The sequence below is a fragment of the Spermophilus citellus genome, assembly GCF_964194105.1.
Source record: "Spermophilus citellus genome assembly, chromosome: 1".
Taxonomy (NCBI): Eukaryota; Metazoa; Chordata; class Mammalia; order Rodentia; family Sciuridae; genus Spermophilus; species Spermophilus citellus.
In genome coordinates, this window is record NC_138182.1 from 235596558 (window position 1) to 235615578 (window position 19021).

General features: G+C 36.4%; 1 protein-coding gene across 1 annotated transcript in view; it reads right to left on the reverse strand.

Moving 5' to 3' along the window:
* Positions 1 to 4750: 4750 nt before the first annotated feature.
* The window catches only part of CWC27 (CWC27 spliceosome associated cyclophilin), a 222589-nt gene continuing 208318 nt past the window's right edge, over positions 4751 to 19021 (reverse strand). Inside the window, exon 14 of the mRNA XM_081287395.1 lies at positions 4751 to 5363. Coding sequence (XP_081143521.1) covers positions 5201 to 5363 — 163 coding nt within the window. The 3' untranslated portion in view covers positions 4751 to 5200. The remainder of the gene's footprint in view (positions 5364 to 19021) is intronic.

Sequence of the window (19021 nt, forward strand, 5' to 3'; positions counted from 1 at the left end):
TATTTTCTAAATGTGATACTCTCCATTTCAAACATATTGTTGGTAAAATATTTGAATATCATAATAAATCTCCAACTAGATTAAAGTCAGAAAATAAATGGTAAAGTCACTTAAGAGTTTCCTACTTTCAAAATTATCCTAATTTTTAAAAAAGTGCCAGAACTTTAGCAATGGCCATCACTTTTGGCATCATGAAGACAAGAAAATAATCATTTCCTAAAAGACCAAGAACACCTTCTTTTTCACTGTTGCTGTAGAAAGCCTCCAGAAGATGTTTTTGCTGACCAAGTAACATGAATTAATACCATGATCTAATCTTAAGGGAATAATTCTCAGCAGATGTGGAAGAGAGAGACCAGACTCCTGTCTGCATTTCATTTAGAAGCTATTCTTTCCAGGTAGGATTTCCCACCCCTTAGCCCAAAATATCATTTTTTAAAGTTAAACAATGAGTTTTTACATTATTGCTTACATAGATTAATTCAAAGAAGTATCATTACAACCTTGCTCCCTCTTTTCTAAGATTTGGAAGTTTTTTTGAATTGGATATATGAATAACTTGGTGGGGTGGGGAGACAAGCAGGATAAAAATACATGTAAGGCAAGTAGTTTTGGAAAATTAGTTACAAACTTGTCATAAAAACATAGAGTATAGATATTGCTAGAGCTTAAAACTTGACCAAATTATTAAATAATCACATAAAGTAGAAATATGCATAAGGATAGTAATACTGGTAAAGGGTTAAAACCTTTGTATGAACCGGGTGTGGTTGCACACGCAATCCCAGTGACTTGGGAGGCTGAGGCAGGAGGATCACAAGTTCAAAGCCAGCCTCAGCAACTTAGCGAGGCACTTAGCAACTCAGTGAGACCCTGTCTCTAAATAAAATATTTTAAAAAGGGCTGGGGATGTGGCTCAGTAGTTAAGCACCCCTGGGATCAATCCTTAGTAGCAAAACAAAACAAAACAAAACCCTTTTTATGAGCTCTTTAGTGCTGATGCCAACAGTTATGCCAAGCTTGTTATGGTTTGGATATGAGGTGTTCCCCAAAGCTCCTGTGTTAATGTAGGAATCTTTGGAGATGGAATGATTGGATTGTGAGGGCTGTAACATAATCAGTCCATCCTTGTTTGAATGGACTAACTGGTAGTAACTGTAGGCAGGTGCGGCATGGCTAGAGAAGGTAGGGTTTTGGGTATGCACCCTGGAAGGATTCCTCTTTCTTGTGGCCCTTTTCTGCTTCTCTCTCTTTTTCTTGGCTGCCATAAATGGAGCAGCATGTTCTTTCACCATGACTTGCTACCTCACCTTGGGCCCAGAGCAGTGGACTCAGCTGAGCATGGATTGAACCTCTGGAACCATGAACCAAAATAACTTTCCCTTTCTTTGAGTTGTTCTTGTAGGGTGTTTTGGTCACAGTGATGACCAAAGCAAAGCTTTTAGCCAGAAGTGAAACCTAATGAGGGAAAAGAACAAGCTGTATACTGGAGCCACCTTTGGTCACTTGAGATCCATAATGGTGAGGGTACTCAATACCATGGAAACTGGAAAATGCTGTAGTTCAGGCAAATCAGGGTCTTCCCTCCCTGCCTTCCTTGAGCTGGTTTACCACACCTTTCCAAAGGGATCAGTGACACTTTTGGCACCTGTGACAGAGATAGTTGGTCACCTATACCTTTGGTGAGAGGGGGCGGTTTGGGACTATTTCTACAAACAGGACTTTTAACACCCATCCTAGTAAGATCTGGTGTTTTACTGCCTCTCTTGGAATTCAAATTTAAAGTTCCTCTTGGAGAGGATTTCTCCACAATGTGGTTCCTGTCTCACTTCTCTTCATTAAAAGCTAAATGAAGAAAGGAGATAAAATACACTTGGGACAGAAAAACTTCCTGCTTTCTAGTAAGCAGAAGCGGTGCCTCCTGATAAACTGTTCAGTTACTGGAAGAGAGTCACAGCCATAGAGAAAGCAGATCTGCTCTTGTGAATGACAGTGTTGAAGAATGTAACCCCTCTTAACTTCTCTACACCCCATACATACAAATTGCTTATACTGATAACAACCCTCAATGGTAACTCACTTCACACCTCCGTTTTCTTTCTTGTTATCACCAAGATTAAACAATGTGTTTAGGCAATATTCTGCATTTATCTAACCTTTTCCATACAGGCGGCACTGACACAGCACAAAAGGTTTATGTACCTCACACCTCAGATCTTATCAAGAAACTTGGTAGTGACAGTTTGATAAAGACAGCCACCATAGCTTATTAAACTTGTTCTAAAAACAACAGCAGCAAACCACTCATCTCCTCACACTTTTTAATGACCTTGTTCTATGGTGTCCCCATTTTTAGATGCATTACTGACTGTGTGGCCTCAGAGGATACAGAGAGCTGAGGGCATGTGATGATGTGCATGTGGATATTACACTATTAAAAATTCTAGAGAGATCTGTATTTACTTCAGTTACTTATTGAGAAAGGAAAAATCAAAGGTTTTAACTTTCACCTTGCCAAAAGTTTTAACCAAAGTGAAAGAAATGTCTTGTCATAGAATGAGAACAAAAATAGCCCAAAGTTGCTTTTCTTTTTGCTCTCCAGAATATTCAGCATTGTCAGACAATGAGTCTCAAGATAACGTTCTCAGAGCAGGATATAAAAAGAAAAAATAGACCGAAATATATAATTACAGTATAATTTAAAGGCTAATTTTTAAATGTTTTTGTATTTTTTATAGTTTTGGATTTCTGCTTTTTTTTTTATTTGCAATTAATTCATTTGGCCCAACCATATTCCTGTGATATTTCCAAAGACTTTACTGTGGGCAGATAGAATACAACATTTAACAGATAATTTCTGTTCTTCCAAAAAAAACCAAAAAACCACTATTGCTAACATTGTTAAATTCCTAGTGACTTTTGTTATCATGATGAAATTATTCTGTTAAAGTCTAATCTCTAGAACTTCAGAGTAGGTTTAAGTAAGAAAAGGAACATTTTACCAAACTGAGGTTTCAATTTTGTCTATTATTTTTTAAAACTACAAATATTGATCTCTGACTTATGCCTTAGGTCTGTGGATCTCTCATTCTTGGGATAATACTGCATTGGTAAAGGTGGTTGTATTTGAGAAGGAATGATTGAAAAATGTACAGCGTATTTTAATACAGGCTCAGTGGTAACACAGTTTATAATAACATCAAAGACTGTGAATTCGGAAACTAAAATTCTGAATATTTGAAATGAAACTGATAATACAACCTTTGTGGTGAGGGGAAGATAGGGTGCACTCCTAAAGGTGCTTATTTTTGGGTGGCGTTGAGTATGGTCACCTACATTTGAATTAACTGCCATCAAACCAGAGCACCCCAATCTTCTCCCTCACCTTTTCTTTGAAACTTTCTCCTTCCTGAAGCAAAAAAGAAAAGTTATCAATACTGGGAGTGAGTCCTCCTGTCTTCTCACCTCAGGTTATAGATATAATTATCAAGAAAAAAATGATGAGGGCTGGGGATGTGGCTCAAGCGGTAGCATGCTCGCCTGGCATGCGTGCAGCCAGGGTTCGATCTTCAGCACCACATACAAAGATGTTGTGTCCGCCGAAAACTAAAAAATAAATATTAAAATTCTCTCTCTCTCTCTCTCTCTCTCTTAAAAAAATGATGAAATATTTCAGGCATGTATAGAATGAGAACCAAGTACCAATCATCTAGCTTAAAAAATAAAACCACACACTAGTGAAGCACTTTGTATTTCTCATTTTCCTTAGCAAAACCCACTGTTTTCATACTTTTGCTACATATTATACATGCATAAAAAATATATAATGATGTTAGGTTTCAAATTTTTACATAGCAGGTTTCCTTTTTTCACATATTTTAAAGATATGCTAATATTCATAGTTTCTGATTATTGACTTTTACCTCTATAAATTATTCCATAATGTGGTATACAATTATCCATCATCTGGATGATGCTTCAAAGGACAGCTTGGTATCTTCTAGTTTCCTTGAGCAATGTTTGAAAATTTCTTTAGGGTACAGGTCTTTGATCATCATATTTTGAGCACCGAACATACATATCTTTAACTTCACCATACACTGCTAATCTCCAAAGCAGCTAAAAAACCAGCAGTGAGGGAGGGTGGTGGTGGATAGTAAGGCAAATGTTTGTATTTTTAACATGTCTGCCAGGGCTGCTGCTGCTATAGTGTTTCAACTGGAACAACATTTTGAAAAACTGTGCTTACAGAAAGCCTATTGGATTGCATTTTTTAAAAAGATTTTTAAAAAGACTGTTTGTTGAAAGATCTGATAAGATACTATCTGAAAAGCTGAGGCTGGTAAGGTTTTATTAGGTGAATGAAATTACCCTGTGGTACAATTGTGGCATTCAAATTCTAGAACTGATTAAATATAGATAATATAAATACCCAAAATGAATGACTGTCATCAAAGGTAAAATTCTCAACAAGTTCTACTGCCAGAATGAGACTTGTGCATGTGCCTCTGCTATTGTTTGCTGAGAAGAACAGAGGAGTGAGCAGGTGGCATGGTGTCAGCCTGGGGTGTTCGGTGAACTTGGCTGACAGTAGGTAGAGTGTTAGTCTTGACTGCATCCATAAAACCTGGGTGTTGGCCTAGATGGAGGTGTGAACATTCATTTGAGGGTTCCTCAAGATTTAACATATGAAGCTACTGAGACTTACAGGTTTGGCTATTTTTAGATATTTGTATGCAAAACATTCCACTGATATTTATATTATTTTTATTATATTTTATAGTTTTTAAGTTATATTCCAATGTTAGGGCCAGGGAGGTTTCCCTCAAATATTTTTTCTGCAAGAAATTCTTATAAAAACAATCTTGAAGAGAAAGCCTTCACATATTTCAGGGAAAAAGGGCCTAAACAAGTTTGTATAGTCTGCAAATGTTTAAGGTGTAAACTGGAAGGAAACAGATTTTATTTCAGATTTAACAATATAAAAGGTCAATTAGGAAAAAAGCATGTACCAGTAACCAAAAACATTTGCTTACATCATTCCACAATTTACCAAACAAGATAATCCTTTTCTAAAACCAGACAATAGGTTCAAAAATACTTTCACACCCCTAATTGATGCTGTTGGGAACAATGGCCACTACAAGGCCATTTATTGCAGGCACCTTTCCAGCATGTTCTGGTTATCATTACTCTCATTTTATCTTCTCTCTTTTTTCTCTCTCATCAGCTTTTTGCTTTCTTCCCTTCTTCTTTTATTCACTGGATTCCGAGGATCATAGATTTCAAATGTGTCTGAGTCTTGCATGCTTGCATCTTTTACTTTTCTGCTTTTATCCTCAAACTGAAGTACATGTGACATCCTAAAGGAAAGAGAGGGTTCAGTGATTTTGGTATGAGAATTGAAAGTAGAAATTCTACACTCCACTATCACCAGCACAATGAGCTATAAGGGTATGGAATACCAAGACAGAGTTATTGTTTACTGCTGCTTATACTGCATGGAAAGCAACTTCTCAGAAAACACTTAAATTTGAAAAACATGCTCAGAGTTTGTTTCACTGGCTTGTATTTCTAGTAGTGAGTGTCTCTGTCATGGTCTTTACTTGAAGTTCCTCCCCTAGCAAGAGGTTAAAAAGAGTTTTAACTAACCCAAAGTATTCTTCAAACCATGCTCAAAGAACTCTGCTTCCTTTGAAACGCACACTCACTAAACCAGAGTGAGTCAGGTTGCAGAGCAAAATGCTAGATAATAAATCAGTTCTATCTGATTTTGTTTTGTTTTCAGTAGTTCAATGGGTCAATAATAGGGGACACATTATGAAAATATAAGTGATATTCAAATGTTATGACTGTCTTTTCTGGGGAGTAGCTAGGTTAATATTTTTTTTTTTCATAAAAAGAAAATCAAACTTATGGCGTAATTACCCGGACTTATTTTCTCCTTTTACCATTGATTACCATAAATCTAACCATCATGTTTTCCTACTTTAACAAATGCTTACTGGTCTTAAGGTATCAACATGTACTTGAATCCTAAGTGGTCATAAGCTGGCTATCCTTAGTAGCAGGGAACTGTGTAAGTTACTAGATATGCCCCCAGTAGAAGGTGTCAGGAATAAACAGGGAAGTCAAAAGAACAGATTTCTAGGCAGTTGAATGAATTTGGGAAAAGAAAAGTTCAGTCTCTATATAAGCAAAAAAACTGTTAAGTTTTTTTCCTTCTAGTTAAACAAAACCATCCCACATGCATATCTCTTCATCCCAGCAGATAGAACTAAGCTGCCTATAGGGTTAATATTCTGTATATACCATTGTAATTCTCAGATGAAACCCAAATATGATATTAATTTCTTTTATTTTACAAGCAGAGATTTGGGCAGTAGATGCTAGCAGAGATCCCCTATTCCCCTGCCCCGCACAGCAGCACAAAAGACGAGTGGCATTTATTTGTGTGTCAAACTCCTATAGATATATTCAGATTTTGAAGAAGACTAACAGAGATATTGGGAGGGAAATGAAGTGCTACAATATTAGTGATGCTACCATTTCTAAGGGTTCAGGAGCTGCTGAAGGGCTGACAAGTTGAAGCTTCTGTGCCATTCCCACACCTTCTATTCCACTTGAAGAGGCTTATCAGAATGCAGTGAGTATGAGTGGTATGTGGATGACCTAGAATCTACAAAATGAGGTAAATCACATTTACATTTTTATATTTTATATTAATATTATTTGCATCAAATTTCATAACTGTTCTCAATACACGAACATGTATGTCACACATGAACGCTGATTTTTTAAACTTCTGTTGCTTTAGTAAATACCCTTACTTAGAAAATGCATCTTAACACCATTGTACACTTAGATGAATTCCCCAGTGTCTGATTTTCTAGTACTTTCAATTTCCTACAGTGTTTCAGTATTAGCTTCTGAAAGTAAAGCAATCTCCAATTCCTAGAAAAAGGTGGATTCTTCCATTGCTATGGTAATGAATAACCATTACAACCAGTCGGAAACAGTTAAACTGAATTCAACCAATTAATAATGACTCATCTAGGTCTAAATGATCAGTGACAACTCATTTCAGTAAATATACCTCTGAAAGCCAACTAATCAGCCAGTCTTATGCCAATCAGTGGCAGACTCACTCCTGTGAAGTGCTTCTGAAGGCCAGCCAATCAGTTAACAGTCACTTTCAAATAGGTGCTTCTGAGCTTATGTCTACTCGAAACAAGTCCTGACTTTAAAAGCACTATAAAAAATTTGCAACTACTTTGCATGGAAAGAATGTGCCTAAAATCTTTTGAGGTTGAGGCAGGAGAACTGCAAGTTCAAGGCCAACCTGGGCAACTTAGTGAGACCCTGTCTGAAAAAGAAAAAGAGGGGGGAAAAAAGGATTGGAGACATAGCTCAATAGTAGAGTACTTGTCTAGCATGTGTTAGGCCCTGGGTTAGATTCCCAGTACTGAGTGGGGAAAAAAAAAAAAAAATAATGCATAACTCTTCATAGTTAAGAAATATATTTAGCATTTTGTTTCAGATAACAGGGATGGGTTTTTCTACAACACTTCTTACAATCTATACTGCATTCCCTACAAAGTATGAAGTGTATTACTACCAAAGGGAAACAAGTTTAGAAGAGTGCCAAGACTGTCCTGTGAAGGTCCTTTACCAGACATCAGGGGAGCCCAAACTCCTGTTGCATTTCAGTAAGTTCTTTGTAGCTTTCCAAGTTCTTAGAGGTGCTGTTGGTATCTAGGCCAACATCAGGAAGTTGCTGGAATCACACGGTGTTTAAAAGAGTTTTATTCAACACTGGTATTAAAAAACCCTATTATCCGAGTGAACTCATTAATACCTTTTCACATATAGATCCTTCTGTTTTAAAAATGATCCCATTCTCTGCACCAACATATAGATTTTTCTGAAATACTCATTTCTAGCAGAAACTTCCATGCTTCAAAAATGACTTTACCAGACTGAGTCAATTGAAAACATACAAAGGCACCTTCCTCCTTTCTATGCCATAAGAGTATCTGCAGCTATTGGATTTAGCTGGCTCTGGTATGAGAAATGAAATTAAGACACGCGAACAACAGCCTAAAGTCTACAAGAAGAAACAGATTTTCTTATAAACTTGAAACAACAGAAAGTCGTAAATTAAAGGAGTTGTCTGTCTGTTTCAACCGTTTGTTTCATACACCACTGTACTAAACAAATCCAACATTTTGATTAATAACAAACCTAATCCCAAAGGAAAGAAGGAGCTATCAGTTTACAAACTACTTCAGATTAATATCATAATACTTAGCATGGATGGTTACTCAGCAATAATATTTAATAGGAATAAAAGCATAGTCAAAATGCTTCACCCATTTATCTTTCAACATGCTTTGGTCACTTCATCTAAAAAAGGCAAACAAAACAGTTATTATGATTTTCAGCATAGAAACTCCTGACCTACATGCCTCCATAAATCATAGATTGAAGGAATTGAAAGCATGCCCACACTTCATGGTCTCCTTTGAGGATTTGCATGAAGCCTGAGAACATAGACTTAATTCGAGTACAAGGGTCTGGTAGTTTATAATCTTGTATGTCCTAATAACAGTACTATCCACTCTGTGGTGGTCATAGAATTGATCTAATAAAGGCAGTGAATTCTTTGGAATTAATTACACACTAATTATTTACACATAAATATTTTAGAACTTGCTCACTTTCTGAAGGCAAAGACAAAAATTTAGTTCTGATTAATAAATATTTTAACACAGGTTCAGAGTCTCAAAAACACTGACCATAGTGTGTTTCAGAAACAAGGAGACTTACTACTTACTTAGAGGTTGTAAGTTTTTCTTTTTCTTGATATGGAACTGAAAAATTATAAACAAAAGTAAACAATTTTTCACTCCTCACTCAACTTTGAAATAGATTAAGATATGATTATAATTAATATCAATGGGGAATGAAAAAGGGGACCTGATTCTCAGACATACAGTAAACATCCCAATATAGAATTCCAGTATTAACAATTCATTTGATTGATATGCATTTATTTATGCTGATGTAATGTAACAGCTCTCTGTTCATAGGGAATATACCACTCCATCTCATTTCCAAGTCATCATAATTTAGGAACTTTTTTTCCCTTTTGAAAGAAACTTTAATATTTATGATCTTTATTGCAGGTATCCTAATTGTTCTACATTTGTACTATTGCTCCCTTCCCAAATTCTTCCAAAAGCTCTAAAATAATATTTCTTATAAGTTTCTTTTATAGCATTTCTTTCAATGGGAATAACTGGCTATTGTATTATACTGAAATACTTCAGTTTGATCCTTAAAACTTTCTAACAACTGGTTGCTTCCTATCTCACCAAACTTACTTTGTTTCTTTTCATTAACTCTTACCATTTAGTAATTGCTTGTTTACTGAATTGTGAACAGACTGTCAGGTGTCTGAGATGGTCTGAGCCTTGTTCACAGATATATTCCCAATGCCCAGCATAGTGATCTGTGATGGGAATGAAGCCTTCAGATTGCTTATGCTGGCCAAGACTGCTGCCTGGTACTAGACGGTTTGCTAAGCTAACACTTGACCTCATTTTGTGGGAAGGGCAGTCTTTTATTTTAATGACAAACTCTCTAAACCATCTACCAGACTGCAGAAAGTCTCAAGTACATCTTTTCATGACCTCTCACAGCTCAGCACATACTGGTAGTTGCTTTTACACTGCATTCATATCAGATGGCAAGCTTTCATTTTTTGATAGACTACAGTACGAGAATACCTCATGTTCTTTTCCATCTCCTATGGAACCTAATGTAGAACTGGAGAGAGGATTTTATTGTTTTTTAAAACTTCCTCCCTCCCTCCCTCCTTCCCTCCCCTCCTTCCTTCCTTCCTTCCCTCCCTTAGAGGTGCTTAACCATTAAGCCACATCCCCAGCACTTTTTATATTTTTTTGAGACAGGATCTCAACTAAGGGCCTTGCTAAGTTGCTGAGGTTGGTCTCGAGCTTGCGATCCTCCCAAATCAGTGTCCCAAGTTACGGAGATTGCCAGCATGCACCACTGTGCAATGTTTTTGTTTTTTTAAAAAATTATATTTTAGTTGTTCATGGACCTTTTATTTTTATTTATTTACTTACATGCAGTGCTGGGAACCAAACCCAGTGCCTCATACATGCTAGTTAAGCATTCTACCACTGAGCAGCAACTCCAGCCCTAAAGCAATGCTTCTTTTTTTTAAATTTTTTAGTTTTCGGAGGACACAACATCTTTATTTGTATGTGGTGGTGAGTATCGAACCCAGCGCCACGCACATGCCAGGTGAGCGCACTACCGCTTGAGCTACATCCCCAGCTCTAACGCAATGCTTCTTAAAGTGTAGTTTTAACATGTAGGTTGCATGTTAAAAAGCACCTGGGTAGATTTAAAAACGATGAATGCCAAGCTTCCATTCACCATCTGAGGGCTTTTTATAGGCAAGGCAAATACTAGATACTGGTGACACAAAGATGAGCAGGACCCAGGCCCTGTTCGCCTGAAGTAAATTTTCTATTAGTGAGAACACAATGACACTATAACATGGCAGACACACGTTTTGGAATTGCCTACAAAGTGTAAAACAACAATCAGAGCATCTACTGACAGTGGTCTACCAAAAGCTTTCCCATATTCTCTGGTAGCATCCACAGTAAACAGGATGATGGAGTAGAAAGATAGTATCTTCCTCTTTTCCTGTCTTCCTCCTTCTCCCTCCACCTCTCTTTCTCTTCCTTTTTTGTGGTGATGGGGAATCAAACTCAGTGTGTCACGTATGTAAGGAGTTTCCCAATGAACTACACCCCCAACCCATTTCATAGGCAATTTCCAAGACTGAGGGTTAAGAAACTTGGAGCTGGTACATTGTTGCCTAGGTACTTTCTTGAATGTCTTCGGAGGTAGGAAACTTCCATTCTATGAAGATGGATTTCATTTTGGGAATAAGTCAAATGCTAATTCAGTGCTAGATGCAGAAAGGAAGTTAAAAAAAATCAGATTGGGTAGTGCTTATCCTGTACTAGAAAATTTTCAAAATGCAGCACATGATCACTTGTGTGGCTCCCAGTCTAGCCTTTAGAGCAATTCCAAAAGAGAAGTCCTAAAATGTCCTGAGACCTGTGGGTACATCTTTGGGAAAAACGTTACTTAGAAATAAAACATTAATTTCCGCTATAAATTTTTATTCCATTATTGCCTTAAGTCACCGCTTTCTAGAACCTCAGCCCCAGTTTCTCCTTGTTCTTCCTAAAATTAGAGTGCCACATAAGATTCCATTCAGCTAGAGGTCCAAAGAGGGCAGAACCAAGGGCAATGGCCTGCCCTGTGGGGATGGTGTCTGACAATCTCCTCTCAGGCATCAAATTACTAAGGATTGCCTGTGGTCTATGACGATATCCAGGTCTTTTCTGCTCTATGTGTTTTTCAAAAATGCAGCAAATCAAGCCATACTCCCTACTGTGGTTTAAATCCTTTGGTGACTCCACTGTCTACATAAGGAGACTTAAATTTCTTTTGTCGCTTCTATAATTTGGCTTTCGTTTCCCTTAGCATCACCTTCCCTATCACATCTTAACTTCCAGACATTTCAATTTACTTGCACTCTCCTGCCTCCTTGCTGCCTCTCTACTTACCATAAACTTCCCCTCTCCCTCCCCCTGAGGCAGCACCCTTATCCTCTCCTGGCTGGTCTGCTGTTTCTCTGCCAGCATAAAGGCTCTCTTCTGGGCTCCTGGATCCCTGAATTTCACTCTGGTTTAGTCTTCCTCACGCTGTCACCCTCAATGGGCCACAGGTGTGCTTAAGAATGGTGGCTCTGTCTTATTGGACTTTGTATCTGGTACCATTCGGTAATGTTTGGAAGAAGATTCTCAATAAATGCTTGTGAATAAGTAAATGTTTCTGGGAAGGCAGTCACCTCCAAAATCTTTGGCTAGAATTCTTATTTTGTTCATGTTTCTCCTTGATAGTATCTATATGTAATTCAAATTACTTAGCAATTATCTTTACAAACCTCTGGTTTTCCCAGCAGGCAACTCACCTTTAAAATTCAACAACAGAGAATAGGACAGTATTCAAAAACAACCACAAGGTATTTCCACCAACACTAAATTTGTGCTGTGCAAATCCAGCACTTATCTTTCTCAAACAGGTCAGTTAAATTGCTTAAAGATTAACATTGCCTTTGGTCTGCTTAGCTTTGAAGTAGGGGGAAAATGCACACATTGTCCTCAGACAGCCTTTCCCTATGTGGGTTGAAAGACCTTGGTGCTCTCTGTGAACAGCATACACATAATTTGTCATACATATAATTTGTGTACTGTGTTGACAGCTTCTCATTTCTCTATTAAGTTAAAATTCTTAAGAAACCCAACTAAACAGCTCCTGGTTATTCCTTAAGTTTGTCATTCTGTGGAACTATGGATCACAAACTTAAATGATCTGGTTTAAGTTTTTTGAGGGGTGGCTTGAAAGGCGGCTTGTACTTGAAAAGCAAAAACAGTCTTTTTTGCTTTCAAATAAAAATTTCAGCAAGACAAAACAATTTTTAACTGTTGTTCACGTTTGATTCTTTGAAGACCACACTTCTCTGTATCAGGGATGGGCTGTACATACTTTTTGTCTGTCACTTTTCTGGAACACTCTACCACCTCCGGCTCCCTGATGAATGTGCCTGGTCCTTTCAAGCCCCAGTTTAATCCCCATTTCCTCCTAAGAGTCTTTTCTGACTACTCTGGGCCTCAGGACCTGCTCCTGCCTTTGAATTTCGATGGAAACCTTTGTGGATTGAAGTCAGAAGACCTGAGTTTGGAGTTACAATTTGGTCATTAATTGTGACTAGAGGAAAGTCACATTGCTTCTCAGGTCTCTTTCTCCCCCATCTGTGAAGAAGGGATGGTAAGGTGCTCCCTATTTATCTCATTGTGGTTAGCATGAGGATCAAACATCATGCCTTCAAAAGGTCTTTGCAAATGGTGAAGAGTGGTTCAAATATTTACTACCGCTTATATTGTAGTTTGTGTATGTGCCTTACTAGGTTTGGCTGCCATGACAAAATACCATGGATTAGGTAACTTACACAATGGAATTCATTTTCTCACAGTGCTGAATACAGAAGTACAAGATCAAGCAGGGCGAGTATCTGCCTGGTGAGGACTCTCTCCTTGGGTTGCAGATGGCTATAGTTTTTGCTGTGTCCTTACATGGACTTTCCTCAGTACATGAGTGGAGAGACAGAGGGAGTACTTTGGTTCCTTCTTCTTATGAGGACACCAATCTCATTTTCGGTTTTCACCCTCATGACTTCATCTACATCTAACCAGCTCCCAAAGGTCCTACCTCCAAATACTGCCATATTGGCTAGAACTTCAACATATGAAATTTTTTTTTTTGGGGGGCACGTTTCAGTCCATAATGGTGTACATATGTGTTACACATTTATCATCTTTTATAATTTGGTATTCTATGATATTGCATATCCCTTTCAAAGTGTATTACAATAGGTAATACACATTCAATGCTTTTGTGTTTTGCTTTTTGCCCAGTAGGTAATTTTCCTTTTTAAGACAAAAAGGAAAAACAAGATAAAATAAATACCTATAATTCCATGGTTCATCAATAACTATTGAAACTACACAGACACATCACTTTCCTTCACATTTTTCTGTGTGTATCTATATGTACATGCATACATTTTATTGATTTTCCTATCTGACTATACCACAATTATCTTTTTCAATAGATAACTATATATAATTTTATTCATTGTCTAGCACTGGATCATATAATTAAGATCAATCCCTTATTATAAAATTTTTGTTCAAATCTTCACCTTTACAAAAAATGCTGTGAATAAAATCCATGTGACTCAATATTTGAATTTTCTTAATTGTAGGAAGCATCTACATAGTCCTTTATTTTCTTTCAGAAACAATTCTTTTCCACTCTCAGTCCAGGTAGTTGGGGTGGGATGATGATGCTTTCCATCCTCATCCCAGGAAGGGGACACATGGGATAGTACTTCCCAGAATAACCAATGATTGAATCACAGCATGGACATTTGAACTCAGGAAGGGCAAACGGAATTGGCTCAGGAACTTTTTTTTTTTTTTTTTTAAACTACACAGGTTAGTTAGTATAATGGAAATATAAACCCAGAGCTTCTGGAGGTTATCTTTGCCACCCTGGGGAAGCCTGGCTACAGAAGAGACCACAGAAATGAAAATGGAACCAGGAAACAAACTAACAAAAAAAGTACTTGACTTTGGTGGAACTTTCTGGTCCATCCATGCCCAAGCTTTATTCCTGAAGTTTCCCATACTACCAATTTTCCCATTTTAGAAGCGATTTCTATCATTTGTAATAGAGAATCTCTACTAATATTTAGGATAAATTCCTACAATTAGAATTCTTAAAGACTTATACAATTTTTAGTTTCTTGATTAATATGGTCTGACTGTCCTTCAGAAAGTTTATACATATTCATTCATACTGTCCTGAATAAGGTACTTTATTTTGCTATGATTACCAGTAAAACTGATTTTGTTTTCGTGTTTTTGGCTATTTGTGACATGTATATTTGTGTCTTTTGACCATTAAAAAACAGCACATTAATATTTTCCTTATAGAGTTGTGAGAATGTTTCCTGTGTTATAAATGTAAATCCCCTTTTATCACTTAAATTACAAATATCTTTCCTAGCTTGTAATTTGCTCTTTAATTTTGTTTTAATGGAGCTTCCTCTATGTATTTCCTGTTTTATTCCCTCTATCCTTATCTTCCCTTTTTCTTTTCTTCCACATAACTTTACAATTTTTTAGTCATAGCAAGCAGTCTCTTCTTTATGGGCTGTCTTTAAGGTCATACTTAAGTCTTTCCCCACATAAAGACCAGGTAAATATTCATCTATATTTTCACCTGTCACTATCACAGTTCTTTTTTTTTATTTGTTAATCATTAATCAAGTTAGAAGATTTTTTTAGTATGTTGGGCCAGATACAGTTTTAATTTAATTATTTTCCCTAAATGGCTACCTCATTGTCTCAACTTCATTTACTGAATAATCTACTCTGTACAGTGGTGACTCATTGTTTTAATTATTATAACTTTATAGTGAATATCTTTACTTGTTTTTGAACACGTTTCTCAAAATTTATTTTTAATAGACTATTTTTAGAACAAGTGTAGATAAACAGAAAAATTGAGCAAATAGAACAGAGAGTTCCTGCTTACCTCAAAACCAGTTTCCTATATTATTATCATCTATATTAATATGGTACATTTGTTATACTTCATGAACCAATATAGATGTTATTATTAAGTAAAGCACATAGTTTATTTTGATTTCCTAAGTGTTTTGGATTGAACTGTATCCTTGCAAAATTCTTATGTTGGAGCCGCAACTTCTAGTGTGAATGGCTATATTTGGAGATTGGGCTTTAATGGAGGTAGTTAAGTTTAAATGAGGTAATAAAGGTGGACCTCTAATCTAACAGAACTCATGTCTTTATAGGAAGAGGAAGAGACACCAGGAACACTTATGTACAGAGAAAAGGTCATTATGAGGACACAGAGAAGGTGGTTATCTGAAAGCCTAGAAGAGAGGCCTCACCAGGATTCAGCCTGGCCAGCATCTTGTTCTTGGACTTCCAGCCTAAAGAACTGTGAGAAAATAAATGTCTGTTATCAAAGTCAGCCAATCAGTGGTATCTTGTTATATAGCAGTCTCAGCACACTAACATACTTTGTTTTTACCTAATGTCCTTTTTTTCTGTTCCAGGATCTCATTCATTACTTGTCATGTCTCCTTAGGTTATTCTCAGCTGTGGCAATTTATCAAAATTTCCTTTTTAAAAAAAATCACCTTGGCACTTTTGAAGCGTACTAGTATTTATCAGAATGCTTCACCACTGCAATTTAATATTTCTCTCATGATAAGAGTTGGTTTATGGGTTACTGGAAGCAAGATCCCAGATATAAAGAGCCAATAAAGTATATTTTCATCACATTATATCTAGGGTAGACAATATCAGCAGAAATTATGATTGCTGATGTGAACCTTAATCGCCTTGCTGAGGTAGTGCCTCTTGTGTGTTTCCACTGTATTGTTACTCTTTTCTCCTGTCTTTCACATTGTCCTCTTTAGAAGGAAGTCACTGTGCAAAACGTACACCTAAGGAGTGCACGGTGACTTCCCTTATTCTTTTTGGTGGTGCTAGGGATCTAACCCAAGGGTTTGCATGCTAGGCAAATGCTCTATCACTAAGCTACACCCCCAGCCCTCTCTTATTTTTTTTATTTAAAATTTTCTTGGCTATTTTTATTCCTCTTTTCTTTCTACTGGTATTTTTATTTGGATTATATTAGGTTTATAGAATAATTCTGAAGTAACTTGGTTTTTATAAAGTAAGAACTATTTTAGAAACATAGTATATCTTTTTCCATAATAGTGTGCAATTTTCTTCATTTACATAAAGGTTCTGAAAATTATTTATTTCTAGATAATTTATATTTGTCAAATTAGATTCTTTTAAGAATATTCTGATTTTAAGTGGTTATTTCTGAGCAATTATTGACTTTTATTATTTATTTTGTAACTGGCTAAAATAATGAACTGTGAGAACTTTTGGTAGACAGTCTTGGATTTTTATATATGCAAGTAGTTTAATTTTCTCTATTCCATTTTACAGATAATCTCCTGAAGGAAAGCCATCAAAGATCATAGAGTTAGCTACCAAGTGAAGTCAGAGTTCTAGTTTACAGCCTAGGAAATCTGGAAGCCTAAATACAACTGATACTTTTATAGGTACTTTTGCGGCTAGTGGAAAATAAGTATCAAAATAGTTTTTAGAGAATTTGATAACTATGTTAACAAACATTTGGTGCTTATTATAATAGTTGTGCTAAGAAAGCACAACTAATTCAAAAATCACAAACTCTAAGATTCACTTCAAGTGAATTAAACCAGATATATAAAGAATAACATTATTAACCCAAATATCATAACCATTTTCTTCTGTTATTCTCAATTCATATTTTAGCTACTATTTAGCATATGAATGGCTTTTTTATTTAAAATTTTTTGACATTTTCTTTTTTTTTTTTTTAAAGAGAGAGTGAGAGAGGAGAGAGAGAGAGAGAGAGAGAGAGAGAGAGAGAATTTTTTTTTTAATATTTATTTTTTAGTTATTGGCGGACACAACATCTTTGTTGGTATGTGGTGCTGAGGATCGAACCTGGGCCGCACGCATGCCAGGCGAGCGCGCTACCGCTTGAGCCACATCCCCAGCCCAACATTTTCTTATGATTTCTAGAATGTTTAGAAACATTGATTGTATGGTTTTACTTCTTCATTTTTACTATCAAAATGTAATTCATGGGTAAAAACCTTATGAATTTTTAATCTTAGGGCTTTCTCCACAGTAATTACAAGTAACTTAGGGCTCTCTTTTCACACATGTTCAAAGCATCTATAGGAATTAGATAGTAGAGGGTTTAAGAACCAGCACATGTGAAAAAGAAAGGTGTAAATCTTTTTTCAACATGAAGTAGAGAACAGCAAAAATAGTAGCTCATATGAAGAGAGAGGGACAGATAGACAAAACATGAATGAGTCTAGAGATCAATGTATATTAAAAAAAAAGTCCTAAGAAAAATGAGGTCAGTGATATTGTTCACGTCTAGCAGAGCACGTGGTACAGGAGAGAGATGACTGAGAAAAAAGGAGAGGTCAAGGGAAGAAAAGAAATCAAGAAAGAAAAGTAAAGACAAAGGAAGAATTTCTTACACAGACAACAGAGACAATAGCTTAAAAGCAGCAGAGAAAATGCACACAGAAATGGTTAAAAAGCACAAACAAAAAAAAAATCAGAAGAGAGATTTAAAAATTGACAGGAAAAATAGGAGTAAGAAATCAAAATACTTGAGCAAACAAAAACAAGGATAGGGGCTGGGGATGTGGCTCAGCGGTAGTGCGCTCGCCTGGCATGCGTGCGGCCCGGGTTCGATCCTCAGCACCACATACCAACAAAGATGTTGTGTCCGCCGATAACTAAAAAATAAAATATTAAAAAAATTCTCTCTCTCTCTCTCTCCACCTCTCTCTTTAAAAAAAAAAAAAAACAAGGATAGGAAAATAGAACATTTGAAAAGTCAAGCAAGAAGAAAAATAGACACAGACCTTTGGAAAAAGAAAAAAAAAAGATGAAAACCAATGGATTTTCTTTTACAGTTCACCACTACATGGAAAAAAACCTCCTTTGTTCTGAATTTTAAAGGTATGTTAATATTGCCCCCTCAGTTTGGGGTTTTGAAAAGCCAACTCTAAAAAATGTCTTTGTTTTACTCAGTTAAGGAAAAAAATCCTTATGTTACAGAATGTCTTTGGTAAATAATGAGTATTGTTGGACTAAATGTGAAAGATGTAATTTTCAAAATATCTCCAGAAATAGGGGAATATAGTTTCTTGGCTTTCTTGACTATCTAATATGCTTAACACTCAGCAGGACACAGGTGGAAAGATTTAAGAAATTTTCCAGAATAAATCTGTCATATGTATTCTTACACCTGCCTGGGGTTTAACCAACTGCTTAGCTAATAATATGTAATCTATGGCCAGTGGAGTAATAGCACAACATAGATGTGTTCCATAGAGTTCGAGATCGAAAAGGCCTGGTAATCAGCCTGGGCACATGGCTGGCTGCCTGTCTCTCAGATTGTGAACAAAGCAAGCTTCTCTAATGTGATAGAAACTTATTTTAGGGCAAATCATATGAAAGCACAGAAAATACAGAAGAGCTTCTTTTTTTATCCAGGAAAAAAAAAAAAAGAAAAAACAGAAAAAACAGGTGACTTCAGGGACTGACAGCTACACAGCTCAGAATTAAAACAATCACCATTCCAGGTCAGCAACTTGGACAAAATCCTATTTATAAAGAACCACGTTGGTTTTCTTGAAGCACTATTTATAGACCTGTAT